General features: G+C 36.2%; 1 protein-coding gene across 1 annotated transcript in view; it reads right to left on the reverse strand.

Moving 5' to 3' along the window:
- The window catches only part of GAS2 (growth arrest-specific 2), a gene marked incomplete at its 3' end in the record, with an annotated part of 57,918 nt that overhangs the window by 18,840 nt on the left and 17,300 nt on the right, over window positions 1-21,778 (reverse strand). The window contains exons 3-4 of the mRNA XM_009699258.1: window positions 11,118-11,259; window positions 863-926 (exon numbers count right to left, since the gene is read on the reverse strand). Of these exons, the coding sequence (XP_009697560.1) occupies window positions 863-926; window positions 11,118-11,259 (206 nt within the window). The remainder of the gene's footprint in view (window positions 1-862; window positions 927-11,117; window positions 11,260-21,778) is intronic.

Below are 21,778 nucleotides of genomic sequence, written 5' to 3' on the forward strand. Positions count from 1 at the left end.
AAATGAATAAAAAAATCCATAAAATACGAATACCCATAACACAATTATAACACAAAAATACTAGTTCTTAAGCTAGGAATAAACAGGAGTGTGCTTCACATTGATTGTAACCACAAGGAGTTCTTCTGAAATTAATGAAACTATTTGAGTAGTAAGGCACACCAGTTTGATACACTTGGACAAATGCAACTGCAATTTACATGCAAGACTGTGCAGCAGCACTGCTGTTCATATTTTGTAGCAAATCTTATGCATTATGCTTGTTAAATCAGCATCTGCAAAAAGGGGAATAAAAATAAGTCACATTCCAATTACTGTCATTTTGATTGTCTAGCAAAAGTCACTGTAGCCTTGACATCAAAGATCATGCTACTATGTATTGAAGATTCAGCCTGGCTAGAATCATCTGAGAGAGACAGAACATGGGCTGTTAACTCAATTCTCATATTGCTTCTGTCGGTGAAAATCAGAGCCAAGTTTATTTAGTGTTGCTTAGGTCAGATTTAGGTCATGTGAAGATCCATTTATTATCAGTGAAGTTAATGAAATCTCAGTTGTTTAGAGAGAGATCTGACTGTTAGAAGGAGAAACAGCTCAAAGCTTTATTTAGAAAAAAATTTCTCTTTTCCCTCCTAACACAAGGATAGCCAACAAATACCTTCATTGAGGTGATGGTACAGAGATTTCATTATATTTGTACAACTTCCCACAAGATATTCTTGAGTGACACCAAGACAAGCATTCTCCTTGAATGAAATGAGCATAAAAGTTAGCTTGAGATGTGCTGATTTATTAAGTCTCTCAATAGTCACTGCTGTCAAGAATGTAAATATTTCTTCATTCTTTAAATATTTTCACCTACCTTGCTGCAATTCTTCCAAGTTCCAGCAAACAAAGGCACACTTCTCTTGGCTGCTTGTGGAGAACTGGAAAAGCAAAATGAAGATGGAAAACATTTATAAATAAAAGCTATTTTACAGATCTTAGTGATAAATGGCACCTAATCATCAACATACATAACTCTTGACCCAGATAAAACTTGGTTTTCTTTGGCTTGCAGTGGAGTTTTACTGGAATAAAAAGGGTGGGACTGAGGAGCGGTTCTCAGAGTGCAGATGATTTAGGAAGTTCCCATTTAGTTATCTTTTAGTTGCTTTGAAAATACCATTCTAAATCTAAATCACTGAATGGTTTATATTTGGGCTATTTGGTAACCAGCGAGCAGTTCATAAATATTTAAAAATAATCAACAGCTCTGGCACAGCACTAAAATTAGTAGAACATCAGAAATAAATTAGTAACACTAAAATTATACTTTTCTTTCTACAAACTAAAAGAATTCCTATCCTTTAGATGACTATTTTTCTTAGCCCATTTAAATCACAAAAATAACAAAAATTGCATAGCAAAGATCTATCTCATTATAAATTTGGTCCTGAATTTGTTATACATCTACTCTTAAAGCAAATATGAAACTAGAATACTTAGGAATTCATCTCATCATAGAAAAAAAAACCTAACCAAACAAAAAACTTTTCTTCTGTATATATACACATATATATGCAAGGGTTCGTGCCTGGATTCCACACAAGACCTGTAGCTTTTAAGCTTCAGAAGCAGCTGCAACACAGCATGAACTTCTCATTAAGAAATAGCACCATAATCCAAGATAATTTTTTTTCCCCTCACAATTCAGAGAGGCAATGTTCTGTAGGGAAGTCCAGCAAAATATACAAGCAAAATCCAAAATCAATACATGAGGAAAGGCCTGTAGCTGTTTGTATAATCAACTCTCCAAAAGTCCAAAAAGAAGAAAGGAAAAAAGAATAAAAAAGAAAAAAGGAATTACGAGTACATTGTCATCTTCTCTCCAGAAATACCTATTGCAGTAAAACTGTCAAGTTGTGGATAAAATTCATGTTTTAGAAATTTCCACAACAATTGAAAGATTTGTATCTTATACTTCAGATTGAACTGACACCAAAAAATAATTGTGTGAATATTTGTATAAATCAGAAAAAAACAAACAGCAAAAAAAGTGTTTTGTTTTTAATGAGTTAAGGTCAAGACATCTGCTGTATAAACATTTTGGTTATCTAAAGACTCACTTAACTCAAATGCATGAAGAAAAAAATACCATACCTGAAAAAGGTATTTCAATGTCTAGTTAAAGCTCTGAAAGTCATTCCTTTGTCCTACACTTCTATGTATGACAGCTAAAATGGGAATCCACAGACTTAAAAGTCTGAATAACTAACACCTGGGGCAGATCTTCAGCTTCTGCAACTTCAACTTCCAGCTCCACTGACTTGAACAAACGTATGGTAAGTTGCGGGAGTTGAATGCTCATCCCAATATCTTTTACTAGCATATATGTAGCACTTTGAGATGTATGCATTCTTCCTCTCTAATCTCATCCAAATATATTTCCAGAAGTGAAACTGCAGAGCATGAAAACTAAAATGGCACTGCACTGGGAAAGTATTTTTATCCTTCAGTCACCTGTTATTAAGAATATAAAAGATGTAGACGTGGACATTCAGCTATTCTCAATATTCTTCCATGCACAACACTATAATTTTCTAAAACATTTACCTTTACTAGTAATCAGTATTTTTAAAGGGTTACATTCATGACCCTAGAAATGTTGTCTGCTGCTTTGGTTTTAAACCAGTTGGGACTGCCCCAAAATAAAACTTGATGTTAAGAAATAAGGCATCCCTCAAAATATAAATGGAATAAACTGGTCCTGGAATAGTCAAAGGGAGTCCAGTATTTCTGAATTGCAATTCACACGTATGCACATCTGAATGACTTTGGAAGGGAGCAGAAAAAGAGAGGCTCAAGTAATATTATTTGCAAAAAGATACATAAGTAGGACTGGAAGAAGATGTGATTAAGAAAGGTAAAATGTTTTTCTGTCAATACTTAAAGCTCTTCTACCCAAACAAAATTCAAAGTCTTTAGCAAATCTGACTCAACACAATCTAGACACATTTCATGCATTTCACATTGAACAATGTGACACAGTGAAATCATTGTTAGAGGATGAAGAGCTGTGCAGGCAATAACCAACCACAAAAACAAACATCTGGTCATCTGATAAGAAGACGGTGACACAGCGCTTCTAACAAGAAAATGTTAGCATTCCTGAGGACTATACCAGCATATGTATTCAGGAATGTAAGAGACAAATAAATGTTATTTTGTATACTGCAATACCCACTGGAAATAATTTAGATTCTCAAGCCAAAATTATCATTTTTTTTTTTTTTTCCAAAAGCACACCTGTTTAATGGGCTACCGCCTGGCAAGTGTCTGGTCAGGAGTTACAGCAAAAGCCTGAGAGACAGAAGACTGCATCTCCAGACCTATGTTGGGCCCAAACGTTCAGTATCATATTGAGCAAGCAAGTAAAACCACTGCCTTTTAGAAAAAGTAGCACTTTTTTTTGAGTGCCTTGATTTCTGAGTACTTATTTTGAGATACTTTTTGTCTGGTGCTATTCCACAGTAACTGGAAGAACTCAATATTTACAGTCACTTTCAAAAGGTTGCCTCCTAAGCTTTTTGAAAAAAGAAAACCTACCGTTACACTTTTTTCCATCTAGAGAACAGAAAGAAAAACATTTCTTACACTTCCTTTCTTAGTTTTACTTATAAAAGTTGAGTTGACCGATATTTTCTAAGCACTTCAAGACATCTGACAGAAGAGACAGCAAAAACTATTTCAGAGGCATTACACAGCGTCAAAATCACTTATTTCACTATTTAAAATAAGTATGCCACTAAAAAAGAAAATCTGTAGAAGTCCTCATAATTTACATTTAAATTCTCACTGTATTGCAATTTAAATTCGCATTGAAATTCTGACTGTACTGCAGTTCATGGCTAACTACACTACATACATGTACAGTTTTACAAATATGTAATTGCACATATATATATATGGTAATAACTAATATAATTTGAGGACTACAAGCAACTCATTCGGAAGTGATTGGTTACAAGCCCAGGTTGAAATGCAACACCTGTACCCATGGTATTCTGTTGTACCTGTGAGAACTACACCTATCATTTTCTGAATAATAATATAATCTTCAATATATTTTGCAAATAATACTATAATCTATATTAATATTTACATTTCAGTAATAGGCACCACCTCAACTTTTTGACCTGACCAGTTACTCAATCCCACATATCCTATATGGCAACAGACATTTGCTAAGCAACACGTTTTCTGTAATTGTAGCAATTGATATTCAGTTAGACATCGTTAGTACTGGAAAATGAAAAATGATTTTGAGAAACTATCTTCATTCTATCTAGGGCCACATACACAACTCACTGCACATCATTTAACGTCTACAGTTAACAATTCATTTCCACATCAGTGCTGTTGCATGCTGTGAAGAATTCAAAGAAAAAGCAAAAATGAAGATTTCTCTAACACTTCTATGAGGCAAGTAGTAGTATTATCCCCATTTTATACATGGAATTAAGGCATAGGTATTAGATACAAAAAAGCACACTTATCTAGGTGCTATTCTAAAATAGTTACTGCCTAATCTCCAGAGTACTGTTGAGTTTCCTAATCCTACATTTTGAACAAAATCAAAGCCAACACAACTAGTGATCCCATGACAAAGTCTGATATGGATCCTCCCGCTGCATGTGGGAGCTATGCAATAGAGCCATAGTCACTTAGTCCGATGCCATTCAGTAGCAACATCAAAATACTATCCTTCAGTATCTTGCATCATTCTCCAAACGTCTTCAGATTTTTGCAACAAATGAGGCATGTGAGGAGAAAATAACATACCAGTAAGAGTTTTTTTTTTCACTTCATGAACCATACCATACCAAGATGTTGGCAGAGTAAGGTCCATCCTAAAGAGAACACAGCCTTTTTAGGGAAAAAATAGCCCACGACCACATGAAAAGTTGGTAGGTGTATCAGAAAATAGTTTAACTAATGTAGTACAGTCAGCCTTAATTATAGCCCAAGTAATTCACTTTGCATCATTAACACAACTTTTATATGTAATTTTCCTATATTTTTTCAAGCTGTCATATAGGGAAGAAAACAATATTCCTGGAGAATCATTAGCCAGTGCTCCCCTATCAAACTTAGCAAAGTGAATCGTCTGAGTAGGTGACTATACGCAAGGAGCAATTTGTAAATGCAGAAGACACATACATCTACTGCATCAGATGAATGGAAATATCCACCTTGCCAGAGAATCTCACTGATGATATTACCCTGACAGGAAAACAATGTGAAGATTTAGAAATAGTGCACAGAAGTACAGTCTATTTTAGGTGTCCTGACAGTTACAGACCCTTTTTCTTTCCACCTCATTAATCTAAAATCCTTATCTGCTGTCCTCACTGCCTGCATCTTTTCAAGTTACTTTCAGTCACTCTTTTTTTAACGATACTTCCTTTTCAGTTCCTAGCAAGCTTTTATCCCTGCTCCTCTCTGGCTATAACTTCTTTCTCCACACTGCTTCCATCTTGTTGCTGCCCCTTTCTCCTTTTACAGGTCCACCTCTCCTGATCATTCATCCTTTGTTCTCCTTCCTCGTACTTCATTTCTTTCCTACCTGTTCACCACATTTCTGCATCCTTCACCGCTCCCTGGCGCTCTGAGGACACAGAACACACTCTGCACATGGACACCATCTGTTTGCCAAGAACATTTAAACCAAGAGTATTCACAATAACAAAGATCAGTTGGGTTTTTTCATGTTTGTGGGGTTTTTTTCGTTGTTTTGTTCTGGTTTTTCACATTCGCAGAATGCCCAACCACGATACAGGAATGAACTTCTTACACCTCCCTGCCAAGTTTCAAGCTTTGGCTCCTAATATTTTTATAAACCATTTTTAGTGGAGTCAGTTTTTCTTCTAAACTTTTTTTTAAAGATCTCAGGCCTAGTTGAATCAAAGAAGTGAATATGATTTCTGCTTCTAAAGCATTTTTTATCTCAGTACAAGCAAAGAGATTTTTCCAAAAGGGCTTAGTATTTATTATCATAGGCTTCCAATTGCCATCAGAATTCACATGTTTAGGGAAAGTTTTTCAAAAAGTTCATCCTTTGATCCTTCTTCCTATTGTCTTTCACTTTCTCCTTTAATACTTTTTCTTCTGATTCCACAGTAGGTAGGGTTTTTTGGATTTTTTTTTTGGTTGGTTGGTGGTTTTTTTGGTTGGTTTTTGTTTGTTTTTTTTTGGGGGGGGGGTGGTGGTGGTTTGTTTGTTTTTTTTTTAATCCTTGCTTTGACAACACTTACTCTGTTCAATTTATCCCAAACATATACTTGCTTCTGCATCACAGAGTTATACTATGACATACTTAAATCAAGGAGTTGTGTTCCCCAACCCCTCATTTCAGCATTATCAGTTATGGAAGTCTCAAAACAATTAAGGTTTCAAACACAGTAGATCTATGGATAGTAAAGAATTAATCTAGAATGAATATAGAGATCATCTAAACACTAACGATTTACTGGAATTCATTAGTTTAAGATGCTAATCCAATGGTGTCCAGGATGCTTCTATAGTCCTCACAAAACAAGACATATTCAACAATATTATGAGTTGTTTAGTAAAATTTTGTGAAAGACAGGACAAAGCCTTATTCTGATGCAACTGCATGTAAAATTTAATATACTGTTACAAGCTGTAAATGTGTCACTGTGAAAGAATGGTCAAAATATTTCCATCCTGTAATATGAGATTAGATAAACTAGAGCATTAATTAAAAAAAACATATTTGCCCCATGCATAAAATATTTTTAAGCAATTAACATTTGAATGTTTTTCTAAAAAACTTTAAAACAACAACATCAGAACAGAGATCAGAGGTGTTAAAGTCTATTATTTCCACTAAAACACTAGATGCTTTTGTTTAGGGAACCCATCCACTAAACTCCAGTCAATAAGTTGCATCAAAAGAAGTCCATGTCACATATTACAGGTACATAGACACAGTTACAGCATATACAAGCACAAAACATTAACACAACAACATCATCCAACAACTCCCAAAACAAATAACACATATTAGCATGCTGGCACACTTGGTGGCAAACCCTTTTCTTGCTGGGTAGATTCTTTATCATAGAAGAGATGCAGAATATTCATTGGTTCCAAATCCTATAATCATCCAACAACACTACGTTACTGACAAAGAGTTCATAATTTATGCTTTAAGTTCACTTAGTTAAAGCAATTATAGAAAATCTTACCATTCTTACTATTTGGCCAAGAAGAGTTTTCTTCGAGTATTACACTCTTCAGGCTTGAGCACCATAATTACAATATCTCCATCTAGAATGCTTCCATAAATTGAATTACCATAGCTGTGTGGATCTCTTGCCCTAAAACCTACAAAGGGGAACTTACAAAATATACATATCATGGGAACAGAGGAGTTACAGACAATATTACTTTTCTTACACGGCAAAGAGTTAGTGCATCATGTTCTGAGTCCTAGATATGGGACAAATTTTGACTTTTGATACATTTAAGAACCCCATTCAAAGATGGTGCATCTCAAGATTTGCCCAGATGATGAAAGTTTGGACTTTGGATCATAGTTTTTGGAATCAACAAAGCTAATTCCTTCTTCTTTAAATACACTACCTATAAAAATATCAATTATGAAAAGCACGCTAAATTGGTCAACAAGTGCAGGGAGCATGCAGAGTCTCCCTCTGTTTTGCAGCATTCAAGATTATCCCTGCATACTGTGTTGCTGTACTTGTTACAGATGCTACTCTCTTTTCTGCAGCTCATACAACAGGTACATCATCCACCTTTTCTTTGCAGAGGCACCAACTCTTAGACTTTTCTGCCATGTCTCTGCATTAAGGTAAGTTCAAAGGGCAAAATACATATAGACTGCTACCAGTCAGCTCTGGCTGTATTACAAATCTTTACAGAACACTGTATTTCCAATTTGTTTGTATTTTAAAACTCTGTTAAAGCAGCATAACATTCAGCAAGACAAATACTTCCTATTGTACTACTAACTTGTAGTTAGTAGTCTATAAGTGCATTGTTTTCAAACTTTTGAGCTCTATACTGATGTTTTTCAAGGATCTTTAAAAGTAGCACTACTGATTAGAAGGCATAATCACATCTATCAGCATAACAAACACCACTTTTTTTTCCTTCTGTTTATTTTGAAGAAAGACTTTGATCCTGTTTCCTTATTTAGCTCATCTGAATAGCCCAAATCCATCAAACCATTTGAAGCCAGGCTTAACTTTCCATAATTAAATAAATTACTACATCTGTCCTGCTCCATCACTTGTGGACTAAGTGACATGAGTAGGTCTACTCACCTGCTTGTCTGAATCAGCCCTAGAATGTTAATGCTTGGCAGAACCAAGCCTCTAGGAGCACTCAAGATTCCCGTTAACATCACTTGCCTGCAAGCTCCTCAGGCATGGACTGCACCTACCTGCTATAGTGTCCATTTGACACAGTTCCATTCCAGTGAGTGACTTCAATCTGAGTGCTAAAAAAGTGGGAGTGTTGGATGTATTTATGTGTAGTTATACTTTCATGATTTCAAAGACTTCAGAACTCATCAGGATGAGAATATATTTTTAAGCAACGAGAAATAATAGCACTTAATAATTTCTTAGCTAGTATATACCTGATTTTGCTGATCTCTGAATAGACCCGAGACTTTTTTTTTAAAATCAGTATTGTCATAAATTCATCATTCAAATGTTTCAGTGCAATAAATCTTAAAAATTACTTATAATGTTAGAACACAAGTTTTCCAGATAAAGGCCTCAGGAATGTTTTATGTGATACAATGGCACGAAGAAAATACCACTACGTGCATCTAATTAAATAATACAGTATTTACATACTGTAAGGCAGGCAGAATAGACTAAAATAGGAGGATAAAAATCAAGTCAATTAAGAACACTAACACAGTAAGGTTCCTCAATATAAACAGAAAACAGTTGCTTTATCACTAGCAATTTACACATCAATACAGTCACAAAACCCAATTACTTCTGTAACCATAATTTCACAATTATTTATTATCAAAAATATAGCAGAATTCCACAAGGCAGTGCAAACACTTAGATGTCATTCACATACATTTCTCACCACTTTGAACCTTTGTTATTACTTACCTTTGTTGAATTTTTATTTCCTATGCAGTGGAGAAGTGGTTTGTGGGAGAGAGAGGAACATAAAAACTTTAGATGGGGAACTGTTATGATTCATCATTATTTCTAATGCATTAGAAAAACCTCAAACGAAATAAAAAAATGTTAAGAGTTCTAGCTCAAACCAAGGGAGAATAGCTTCTATTTTTATCTTTTTTAGAAACGGCATGATCACTATCCCCTTCTCAAGTTCAGAAAAATAGGTCAAACTATTATCAAGTCCTAATCCTATTTCCAGCACCGTAAGTCTTTTCAAGAAGTACATTCTATGAACAGTAACACTCAGAGAAGGAAAACAATAGAACTTAGTTTTCAATCAGTGAAGAAAATCAGTCACTAATCAAACAAATTAATACAGCACAGGTTTGCACACTGTGTATTTGGGCATATTTCACTTCAGTTTTCTGACAGGAAGTCATCTTCAACATCAGCTTTCCAGGTGCACTTGCACTGAGTGTTAGGCTGTGCCAGGTAAAGCACTGTGTATGTGCAAAAATTGACTTACCCAGGGAATGTCGGTATTTCAGCTACATCAATTCCATCTCTAAACAAGATCTGGTTTCTCAACAATGCATGAGAAAATTCCTTATAAACGCACTTTCAATTACAGAGTTAACCTGTTATCAGAACAATGGTAAACTGCTGGGTTTACCATAGCAGTAAAAAGTCTAAATTCATTTAAGTGTTGGATTAACCACAGGTTCTTCTGCTTATCTCAGACACTACAGGTCTGTGTCTCCTTCCTTCTTGAGTTTGCAAGTTTCTTTGTCCTAGGCAATCTCCAACTTCTCCATCACTTCAAATCTTTGGAAAAACAATTACTGTTCATCTTCCACATGATTTACCATGTCCAATAAAAATTTCATCTTGAGGATTTAATTAACAACACAGAGACAATATATACATATCCTCCTTACTATTTGTCACCTTTGTGATACTAATTTCTTCTCTGCCAAGCATTTTCTCCTGGAGATATAATTTACTTTAATCAAAAAAACCCTCACAGGATAAAAGAACAGACACATGAAAAAAATGCTTCCAAAATAGTTGTGCTAGAAGAGCAAGACTGTAAAAGAAGGGGAATAGATCAGTTGCAACACAGATAAGAACTTCAACCAGGCAAAGACCTTTTGAGCAACAGAACAAAGAAGCCTCTTGATTCAGTACAGTGTGTGCATTTGTCTTCCCTAGAAACTGAGTTGTCGATCATCACAACTGCTTTACACTTTTATCTGAGTTCAGATAACAAACATTTGATTCTCTTTATTTCATGATATTTGGCTGAAAAACTCTTGAGTAAGATTCGTAAGCTGTCCTCTGAAGAGAAAAGAGTTAAAATAATGAAGAATATGTAGTATTGGAACACTGATTTCCCAAGCAGTTCAATGCTTTCGATGGAACACCCTGAAGCACTAGTGTCGGATAATTTTTGTCCAGAGCTGCACAAGGGCATCGGCTGGAAAAAAGGTCAGTATAGGAACCAGAGAAAAAATTCATGTTTTCTTGCCTCCTGTGCAACCCATTCAATCTTCATGAATAGCTAAATGTCGGCAGCCAAAACTGAGCATGCACTTGTATCCTACTCTCCTGAAATAGACAAGCACCACTTTACACAACAAACTAAGGAATAGCATTCCATGATCAAAAAAGTGTGTAGGGTGAAAAAATCACCTGTGTGCAAGAAATCATAGCAACATTTTTGTCTCATTTAAGCTCCTCTTAAAATTGACTTAAATTAATTTTAAGTGATGTGTACTTTATTTGTTCATGCTTCAGACGAGGCAGAATTAAGAGAGTCAGACACAAGTCAGATTTGGAGTCAGGATCTATTAAGAGAGCTATTCCGTCTTTCAAGGCAAAGCACAGAAGAAAAGTTATTTAAAATTACCAACTACTATACAAACAAATACATACCCAAACCTTCTGATTCAAACAGGCAGGTATCATCTACCCCTACATCTCTGCACCAGGATAAGAAATTTGCTGTGTTGTCCCGTGCAAAAAAAGACCCTGAAGGAGCATTGGCTTTGCATGGAATCTTCCGTACTGGTAAGGTCTGAAAAACAAAAGTCTCCTATTTAGATAAGTGATACATGCTAGCGTAATACTTAAGTATTAGGAAATCAATATACAGGTTTTGCATAGATGGGTGACTGCCACCAATATATTTCCTTGTCCATTAAAGAATTCCAAGCAAAGAAGAATTAGAAGTGAATTTAACAGCATGAATTTGTCAACCACAAAGTCTTTTCGAAGTATCACGATAGGCTACACAATGTGAAGTTCAGAGCTGAATCAGTATTAGCAACTTCTTAGGAATATTAGCAACTACAAATTTTGGATTTAGTGTTTAGTCCAGTTCACTGAATTAAAAAAAAAAATAAATTATAAAGACAGACTTTAAACTAGGAACTGAACTTTCCCCAGATTAAGGACAAATTAGTTTCGGATGTATGTTAGGAGGGAATCAGAGCATAACGTGATGGGTCTTGAGGCCTAAAGACCGTAAGCACTTCAGAAGGGCCAGTGTCTCCCATTTAACAACACACGGAAGCCTCCTATCCACAACACAGAAATGTAATCTAGTAGCTACAAGATCAAGGTCTAACACAGAGCCAGGCTCTCATTGTACCAGAGCAGTTCCATTTACATCATTTTGGTATCAGAGGAGATGCTACCAACATAGCATATCAACATCTGAACCAGAGTAATTACTACAGCAAGCTTTTTGCTTGTATTGGTACATTTACTGAGATACATACAAAGAATACTTTAGCATTTAGTTCTCATTTAAGTTTTCTTTTCCTCAAATGAAAAATAGCCGTCATCCATGGCAAAATGAAGACAGAATAAAACATCGTTACTAAGTAATTTTAGAAATCTCTAAACCATGGAGGAATTCAGACTCCATATTGATTTGAATGTGCTGCTTTTCTAATGCCGATTTATGAAATATTTGCTTTTGTTCTGGAGTCAACAGTTACTCAATGGCAAGTAAGCTAAGAGGTAGAAAATTGAAAATGGTGTCTCTACTAGTTCCTAGATCTATGTTCAATATTCTGTTTTCAACAGTCCAAAACCAGTCCAGAACTACTCACCTCTGTATACCTGATAAACCAAATAAACTGCAAATAGAATGGCTACAGGGACAAACACCATTCTACTTATTTTATCAATATGTCAATGGGAGCTTATAAATTGTCTTAGACATACACACATGCCTTATAAATGTTTAGACCTATTCCTCAGATCACCATATAGCTCTCATTCTCCCATGATTCTTATTTCAATTGCACTTTTTTACATTAGGTTGTTTTGCAAAAATTTTGCTTGTTTAAAAATATTTACAAGGAGAAATTAATACTTTTCTAAATTGCATCAGCAGAAAACACTGACCAGTTTTACACGGTATTTTTTAAAAAAAATCCAAGTAAACCTTGTGTCACAGACACCACATCACCTCCTGGACCACCCTGGAAGAAGGGAAGGGAAGGAGGATGAAAATAGGGAAGTAAAGACAGCTATTCACTAAATGCAGAATAAATAAAAAACAATGAAACCTGAATTCTTCCAAGGCACTCTAAATATGGAACAACTTTACAGATCAGAGCAGAAGGAAGTTGTTAACTGTTATTTTAAATCCCTTTCCATTCTTCAGGGGGGCGGGGGGGCAGGTGGGGAGAAAGAAAGAAAAGTCCTCAGTTCCTCACAGATCAGGGCTGCTTTTTATTTTTTGCCTTTTTTTTAATTAGAAAAAAAAGCTGTTAGCACTGGACACATTTCTAGACTAGCATCCTTTTCATATGACAATGTCTTCAAAGAAACAATGAGTATATGTACCCTGAGGCAAATTCTCATTAAACTCTACAGACTGCTCCACAGGTTGAATTTCCCCTTGTGACTTACAGGCTTCAGGAAGGAGTAATGCAGCACTTGTCCATCTCTGCCCGCCCCCACACCCTTTCTCAGGAGATTTTAATTTGACAAGTCTAACAGTCTTAAAAGAGCACCCGCTTCTGTTAAAGGGAGTTACACAAAATTCTCTGGCAGCCTGCTGGAGGAAGGTCAACTAGTCCAGTCTGCATTCAGAGAAAAGCTGTCAAAACAAGCCTTTTGTTTCATGAATTTCTACTGAAGTCTTACACAAAACACTGCAAAAACCTTAAAGAAGTTCCTTCTTCAAAACAATTTCCCCAGGAAAGGTCTAACCTGACCTTACTTCCTCCAGTGCAGAAGAGGAACAAGCAGTGTGGGCAGGGATGCTTGACAGGCTGACAGCAGTGTGAAGCAAGATGAGGAAACAGGCAGGGAGCAGCAAGAGTTGGGCTGCTCCATGAGGGAAGATAAGCCAGGAGCCAAGGGTGACCCCAGCAGAGGCAGTGGCAGTCCCACAGCACCCGAGTAAGGCAGTGCTGGTGACAAAACAGCTTTAGCCAACTGTGATGAGATGAGGTCTAGTCCAGGAAGACAAGTCAGAAACAGCAGAAGACAAGGCTGGATGCAATGCTACAGCAGAAGCTGAGGCTCCAGCCACAAAGCCCAGCCAGCAGGAAGCAAGGCCAGAGACAGTCTGTCCACAACGCAGCTCAGGCAAGAAGGGCTGAGGTCAAAGGGAGCTCCTAGGCCATGGGCAGAGAGGGCAGGTTGGGGTCCCAGGTGAGGCTGGTCACCACTATTAAGCTATTTTGGTTCCCTCAGGTTTTGACAGCAACTATTCTGTGGTTTTTAGCGTTTCAGTGGAATCAATCCCTTCAGAAATACATAGCTGGTTTATAATCTGTCTTGTCAGTAGATTCAAAGAGGTGCCATTTCATAGCACTGTATCTTAATCTAATTATATACCGTACATCCACTGTACATACAACATACTTGATCGTATTCTCGCAGAACCAGATTACCAGTGGCTATAAATTGGTTTAACACCATTAAAATCAAACAGAATTAAATTCTTTTCCCATAATACTTCTTCTTGGACTATAGTATCTGAAGCGATACATGGATGTTGAACCAGCTGAGTTAACAGGTCAACGTAGGGAGACCAAACAAATTATATCTGACAAAACTATATTCTTTAGAATTGTGGAACGACTATGTCCAATTTAGAGCACAAAACCTGGATGACCTTATAATGGATTAGCAGCACTGTGACAGGAACAAGATGACAAGAAGCCAGAACCACTATTCCTGGCACTTGCAAACTTGTCCATAAGCTACTTCAGAGAGCATGGAAAGGAGATTAGGCTACAGTTACTTTTTGTGTGAAAGTAGACCTGTAGCATCAAATCATGTCACCTCCCAGTTCACTCTTCAGTTCTCATCTCTGGATTCTCCACAGTGCCTATACGTTGCTTTGCCCTCAGGCTCTCCTTTGCAGAAAATTAGCGTGTCTTCTCCACCACAAAAACTGTTTATAACCCCAGGAACAGCTCGGAAGGGCATTACAGGTGAAATCATACCGGATTTGTTTCCTTCCACTCAGTTCTCCAACTCCAGCCCAGACTATGCCTTCGCTTTGTCCTGCCACATCCCCTGATAACCAGCCTATATTCTTTCATGTCGTACTAAGGGTATTAAACATTGTTCTGGAAGTCTGTGATAAAACCCTCATATTATTTCAGGAAATGAGAACTAGGGAAAAAAAAAAAAACACAACACAAAAAAAGAAATTTTGTGCTATATGGTTGGTGACTGCCCTCTGGCAATATGGAAGTCTGTGATAAAACCCTCATATTATTTCAGGAAATTAGAACTAGGGAAAAAAAGAAAACACAACACAAAAAAAGAAATTTTGTGCTATATGGTTGGTGACTGCCATCTGGCAATCAGAGGAGACTTGGGCCCAGCGAGGGCACAACCAGTCTGCTCTACTTGGACCTGAGCAAGTCTGCAGCATTGGTCCTGGGGACCAGGAGCTGCTCCTTGGCCCAGATGCCCTCAGCAAGACAAAAGCAGCTGGAAGTGAGGAGATAAGCAAGAGAATCTGCACTGCTTTTCTTTTAAGGGACTATTGGGAAGACATTGCAATGCCTGGCAGGAACACAGAAAACTCCAGTTTTCCCCTGGGTCGCTGCTGCTCCCCAATACTAACAACATGTGAATAAATCTCATCCTAAATATTTTATGTCTCCTGATTTAGGTAGATTGTAATGACTGCATACAGAAACGCTTTCAAGAAAAGCAATTCAGAACAGATGGTTTATGTGTCAGAAATCTATGCAGTTAGAGTCAGCAAATAAACCATCTAAAACTTCATGCATGTAACGGACTATCCATAAATTATGCTTCTATACTCTGACAACTAAGACAGACTTCTAAACACATCAGTCAACCTAGTTTCACTATGAGGCTTAGACATTCATGGAGCTTGCAACATTTCTTTTACAATTATAAATATTACAGTGTCTTTTAGAAGTACATATTGGTAGTAACAGCTACTGACAGCAACTAGTAAGAGTCTAGGCACAGAACTATCACACTTAACTAATCAAACTTGTGATATTCTCCAGTTTCATACTGACAGAAAAATGTCTGATTAACAGGTGCCCTAAACAACTCAGAAATGACAAACACCGAAATGTGTTTGTGTGACACTAAGCATGTCCTAGACTACAGAAGGGAAAAAAAATCTACATTATTGAAGGGAGGGCGGGGGGAAGCTTTAAGTCATTTTATGGAACAAATACTACATAGATAAATATCCCTGGCATCACATGATCTCACTAACGTAGCATTCTCTATTTCATCCCATTTCCCACAGTATTACAGTCTTGCTGAAGAGAACAGCAAAAAAACCTCCTCTCCATTCAACAATAGCATGGTCAGGTTTATCACAGGAATCATAGGGAAATACTCATATTTTCTTATCACCTAATAAATTTCCCTACCACCTTTTAAATAGAAGTCTACATTTTTAATATTTCCAAAACTATCAGTGTAATGTTAAACCTATAACACATGAAAGCTCTTATTTAAGAAAGGTTTCATGCACAAATATTTTTTACTGATTTGTATAAATGGCCTATCTCAAAAGTGCTTTCTAACAGATCATTCTGAAGTAATTAAGTTTCCATATGGCAAAAGTGCCTTTTGTTGACATAGTATAGTATAACCGCAGTTGCTTTGAAACAGCAGTGGCCGCAATTACTCCTATCAAATATCATGAAAACAATTCCCCAGTTACACTCCTTTTACAATCTTGTCTTGTTGATGTGCATGCATGTGGTTTAATGCAGGATGTGAAAGTGTGAGTGAAACATATGATGCAATGCTGGAAAAATGCTGTCAGGTTCACTTCTAAACCCAAAAGGGACTCTCTTACACTGATGCTCTGAAATCACATGGAAAAATGTATTTTTTGGTACTGTTTTTCCAAAATGAGAGTCCACAAATACATGTTAAAAACTCCATCTTTTTATAGCTGATTTCAGCCATATTTTGAAGATTCCTAATCATACTTCCCTCTTTGAATAGATGATTTCACAACTTTTTGAACCGTCAGTCACACTTGAACAAAAGGAAAAAGATTAGCAACTTCATTATGGAAGAGGGTTACAGTTAGCTATAGGCACACATATGAAAAAAATTACTTTTATCACCTGATGACCTACATTAACCAAAATGGAGGGAAAAATTACACTATGGAGCTGCAGGATCTGACTGCAGTGGTTTCTTCCATGTGGCTATTTAGTGCTACGGGAGCATAAATTCATATTGAAATGTGAGCACATCAGCTAGACCGAACATGTATGTGTTTTGGAACTTTTTACAGTTCTGCCTTGCTACTGGCCACAGAGCTATTCTTTTCCTTCTTAAACTCTTCCCTCATTTTGCTCAGGTATTCTTAGAAAAGCCTTCCTCCTCTTTCTAAAATCTGAATTAGTTCATTAGGATAGGGAATACAAAAGAGAAGTTCTGCCACAATCTTCTCTGTAAATATGATTTTGCTCCTTGTCTTTTATTAATTTGTTAAATGTAACTGAACTGAAGCTCACTGCAACAAGAGCTTACTCTTACTGAGTTGTTACAATTTACCTCACCACTGAGCGACAATACCCCCTAGCCAACCATCATTTATTCCGTTTCTATTGTTAATTCTTCAGGAACTCAAACCTAAAATGTTTCAGATCCCATTTATAAGTGGCAGAAGTGGTGTCCCAGACACTCATTTCAGCAAAGGAAAATTGTTTACCTTAGACTGCTTTGCAGTGTCAAAATTCAGGTTTAGCGAATAGCCATTAATTACAGACAAGTATGAACTAGGCATTAAATAAATGAAATCATAATACCTACAAGGGAAAATAACTACTCCTTGGCAAGGTGGGCCCAGTTTTGTCTTCCCTCTACCCTATATACCATGGGAGAGAATATTGTCCAAATATAACAACTGGATCAACAATCAAAAGAATGTGCTAAATGCATATGCAAAATGGACAGAAGGAACTCTGAACATGGAAATACATACACATAATTTAAAATGAAGCATCTCCCACCGCAAAAAATAAAACCTAAGAAGAAACTGTAATCCCCCCAGCCCTCCCAAAGCCACAATAAAAGTTAAAATCCAGGAAAATTTTAAAAACAAACTCAACATGGAAATTTTGAAGGCTTAGGAGACATCAATAAAAACTGCCAAACTTTTCAACAGATATGTAACTATGAACAGCTTCCAGATTAATGAAAAATGACATTGCACTTACAACAAAGTAAGTATCCCTAAGCAATTCACTTAACAATTGGCGAAACATTGTCCTTCAGTGAAATACAGTCTTTGCACTGTCATATTAAGTACTGTAGAAAGATATCATTTTAATGGAATAGCAGGTTGGTTTTCAAGTTTAAAGATCATATGTTGACCAGATTTTTACCCTACGTAATCACTGCAGAGATCATCAAAGACAAAAATCACTCATTATCAACTTCCTAGATTCTAAGAAAGCATTTGTGATCACTTTGGAATACCTTACAGATTTATGATATGCCAATAAAAATAATTAACATCATCAAGGCTTTATATTAACATACATACTACAATGTTAAAATAAATACAGAACTAAGTGAATGGTTTAGCCATGCTATCAGTGTCAAAGCAGAATACATTCTCCCAGTTCTTCCACATAGCATTAGTTTTAACTTCTTAAGAGTAAGCATAGATGGAGAATAAGCTTAATTTAACAACAATATAGTTTTAGAAGAACTAAGCCATGAACAAAATCTTAACTTTTAAGTGCTCTGTCCAAGACATAGCTTACTGGTCACACAGCAAAAGATAAAAACATCAGTTATTATTCAAAAAAAGATTGGGTTAATAAATAGTTATGAAAAACTAATTTAACAGAAACACTGTAACTCCTACTTCTAGCAGTGTGTTAGAAAGCCAAGGAACACATGAGATGAATCAATTCACATACAATGCGCCAGACAACTGGGATACTCAGAAGTAAATAATGCCAAAAATTGCCAAGGCAGAAGTTTCCTTCACCAGCTTAAGCATATTTGATTATTTGACTAATAACTAATTTAAATGTAGTCAAGGGACACGTCCATTTCAACGTACGAAGGCAAAATCACGACACCTGCCAGAATCAGGTGGTCACCTATGAGAGGCCGGCTGCTGGGCGGCTGGGTAACACAGAGACCAACAACCAGGAACCTTCCAGTGAAGGGCAGGTGAGGCACAACTAATGGAAGCTGACAACAAAGAGCCCATTTAAACAGATGTCAGACCTTGTTCCTGCCCACTCAATTTGTGCAACTGAGGATGGGATTAAGTCACTATAGTCCAAAGTCTTGGGGAAGTCTACAAATCGACTTTCAAAACTTCCAGACTCTAGAATGTACCTGTGCCTACTGATAAGTTCATTTTTATTAATAGTCTTTCAAAGATCTTGTAGAAGTAATTTACAAACTCCAGGTATGTATGCACCACAAATTAAAAGTCATTACTTCTACTTATCTACAGCCTGAAAATGTTAGCAGGCCAAACGAAAAAAATCAAAGGTGATTTGGTGGTTTTTTTCCTAATGCTATAATAGAATTAAAGAGAGAGACTATCATTAAATAGCATTACCAAAAGAGACTGCAATTAAAATTAAATAAAAGAAAATAAGTTTGTTAAAATTTGGCCATGACTAAGGTAAGTCACAGCAAAGACCTCCTTGCAGCGTTCCTGAAAACAAACACAAGGGGCAAAGCCTGGGATTCAGTAGTTCACTCCCATTCAATAAAAGCTCTATACTTTGTCCTTAGACCTCTGGTTTTCAGGATTTACATGTAGATGTAAATTTAAATTTAGATGGGTATTTTTAAAATTGGCATTTCATAATAGGTTTCTTAGATAATACCTGACTGGAACAGAATGGGGCAATTCTCACAGTTGCTTTTTCAGATGACAATTGCACCTTATCTCTGATATGTGATGATGAGCTTTTCCCCATCACAACCACAGAAATCAAAGCTGAATTAACGTAGAGTTAGTTGAGTAAGTTGAAGAATCCTAGTTTCTGAATTTCTCTCATTTATATTGTAATTTAATGAGGAAAAATAGGAGGATTGCATTCGAGTAAGTTGTTTGTAGCTATTTCATTGTCACACAGCATGACCTGTGACTGAACACGGCAACTACACGCATAAGTAGCAATTTTTCCATGAGATATAAACTGGTCAAGTCTGAGCAGATTTTCATAGGACACATTTCAACAAGCATCTTGTTAACCCACAATCGTGTCAAACATCACATTCTTGAAGGGGATATGATTCTCTCAAAATAACATTAAATATGAAAAATATTAAATTTTGGCAAAAACAACTCATTTTAGTCTCAGAAATTTCCAAATCACTTTTTCCCCTAAATCATTCCAGAAGAACCCAAGCTAAGGACAATGCTTAGAAAATTTCAGTCTGAATAGCTGAAGTCCATCAAAACACATTATAGGTTCTAAGATTTCATATCGAAAGATGTTTCCATACTTTTACTTACAGCGTGGTGTAATATAGCTCAACCAACCAATATATTTCTTTGATCTATGGAATTACAGTAGATAACCTTTCACTGGCAGTCTGAATAACTAATGTAAGCAGCCATTCAAATTCCTTGATGTAATAATTATAATGCTGAATATACTGCTGTATTACAGTCATGCCTCTCCTTCCTTTTCCTCCTGTTTTTCGCTCAATGATCAATCTCACACTTCATGATCTTTTGATGCGTGAGGCAGGGTGGTGGGTTCCCAGCCCCTTCTGTAAGATTAGTTCCAAATGGTGCTTTACCTAACATGAGCCAACTGTCAAGGAAGACTGTGATAAAGATCTACGCAGTCTAAAGGAAGACAGAATTTTTTCAGACGCTTTATCTGTTCGCTTCTAGGATTTCCAGATGTTTAACAAGGATAGAATTTTTTTATGCAGATGCTGAAAACATTCAGAGAGAATTTCACACTGCAGGTAAGTCTGATTCTCCAAAGTTCTGTACGTTCATTTTTAGGAAAAATTGCATCTTTGCCTTTATGATAAAGAATCTGATTTTCTGTGAGTTTTCCAATTAGAAACCACAAGGAAACTGCTAGAGCCCTGGGAATCCTAAACTGGCGTAGAATTTAAAAATGTCCATGATTTGAAAAACATGTTGGAATGTTAACCTATACAGCCAAATTTCCAAACCAGCCTTAAATCAGCCACTAAAGTTGTGAACAAAGCTTTACTGTATACTTGAAGCATTTGGGGCCAATTTACATATACAAGCCCAAAGGGGTATACATGTTTCTTTAAATAAACAAATTAGACATAATTATGATAGCTATAAATTGCTGTCTATGCCTCAAAGTGACTTCTGTTTTCTCCTTCTGCATTGCAGTCATCACTTATGGCTATATATGCACGATTCCAATTGTCTCAGAAATTTTGGCTCATTATTGTAAGTTTAAGACTCACTATTGGTAAATGGACCAAATTCTGTAGTTCTTGCATATTCATTATTCCCTAAAAACTCCTAACACTAAGTTTGACCCAAGAATTGCACAATTAAGCTGAAGTCAGTTGGTCTAAATTATATTTTCTCAAGCTTTTAAAAATACATGCTAATTTCCACTCCAGTCCGTAATATTACATTTCTGTTCCAGACCATTCCTAACAGTCTAAATAAAAAGTCCCATAGAAAGATCTGTTACGAAGATTTTTACAGCTTGCTTTAAAGACTTAACAAAATACATAATAAGAGCGTTACAATGCATTTCACATAAGAGGCAAAATACAGCAAATCTAAAAATTGCTGTTCAGATATTTCTCTCAGAAAATATGCCATCCTTATTTGCAATACCTGGTCTGAAGTAATTGTAAAAACGTTATGAAAACTTCCAGCTTTAACACAAAATTTATGAAGTATCTAAGTATTAGTATTCCATACAAAACCAATGTTAATTAAATGTCTCTGGAAAAAACCTGAGATGTCTTCTACTTAAACGATATTATTAGAAATCAAAGTTTGTTTCTTTTCTTGACCTGATTTGCAGTCTGAATCATTAGATATTTTCCAAAGCAGGAGCTAACAGGCAGTTAACTGTTTAAATCTGCACTGCTTTTTC

This window comes from Cariama cristata, unplaced genomic scaffold, assembly GCF_000690535.1.
Source record: "Cariama cristata isolate BGI_N322 unplaced genomic scaffold, ASM69053v1 scaffold30014, whole genome shotgun sequence".
Lineage (NCBI taxonomy): Eukaryota > Metazoa > Chordata > Aves > Cariamiformes > Cariamidae > Cariama > Cariama cristata.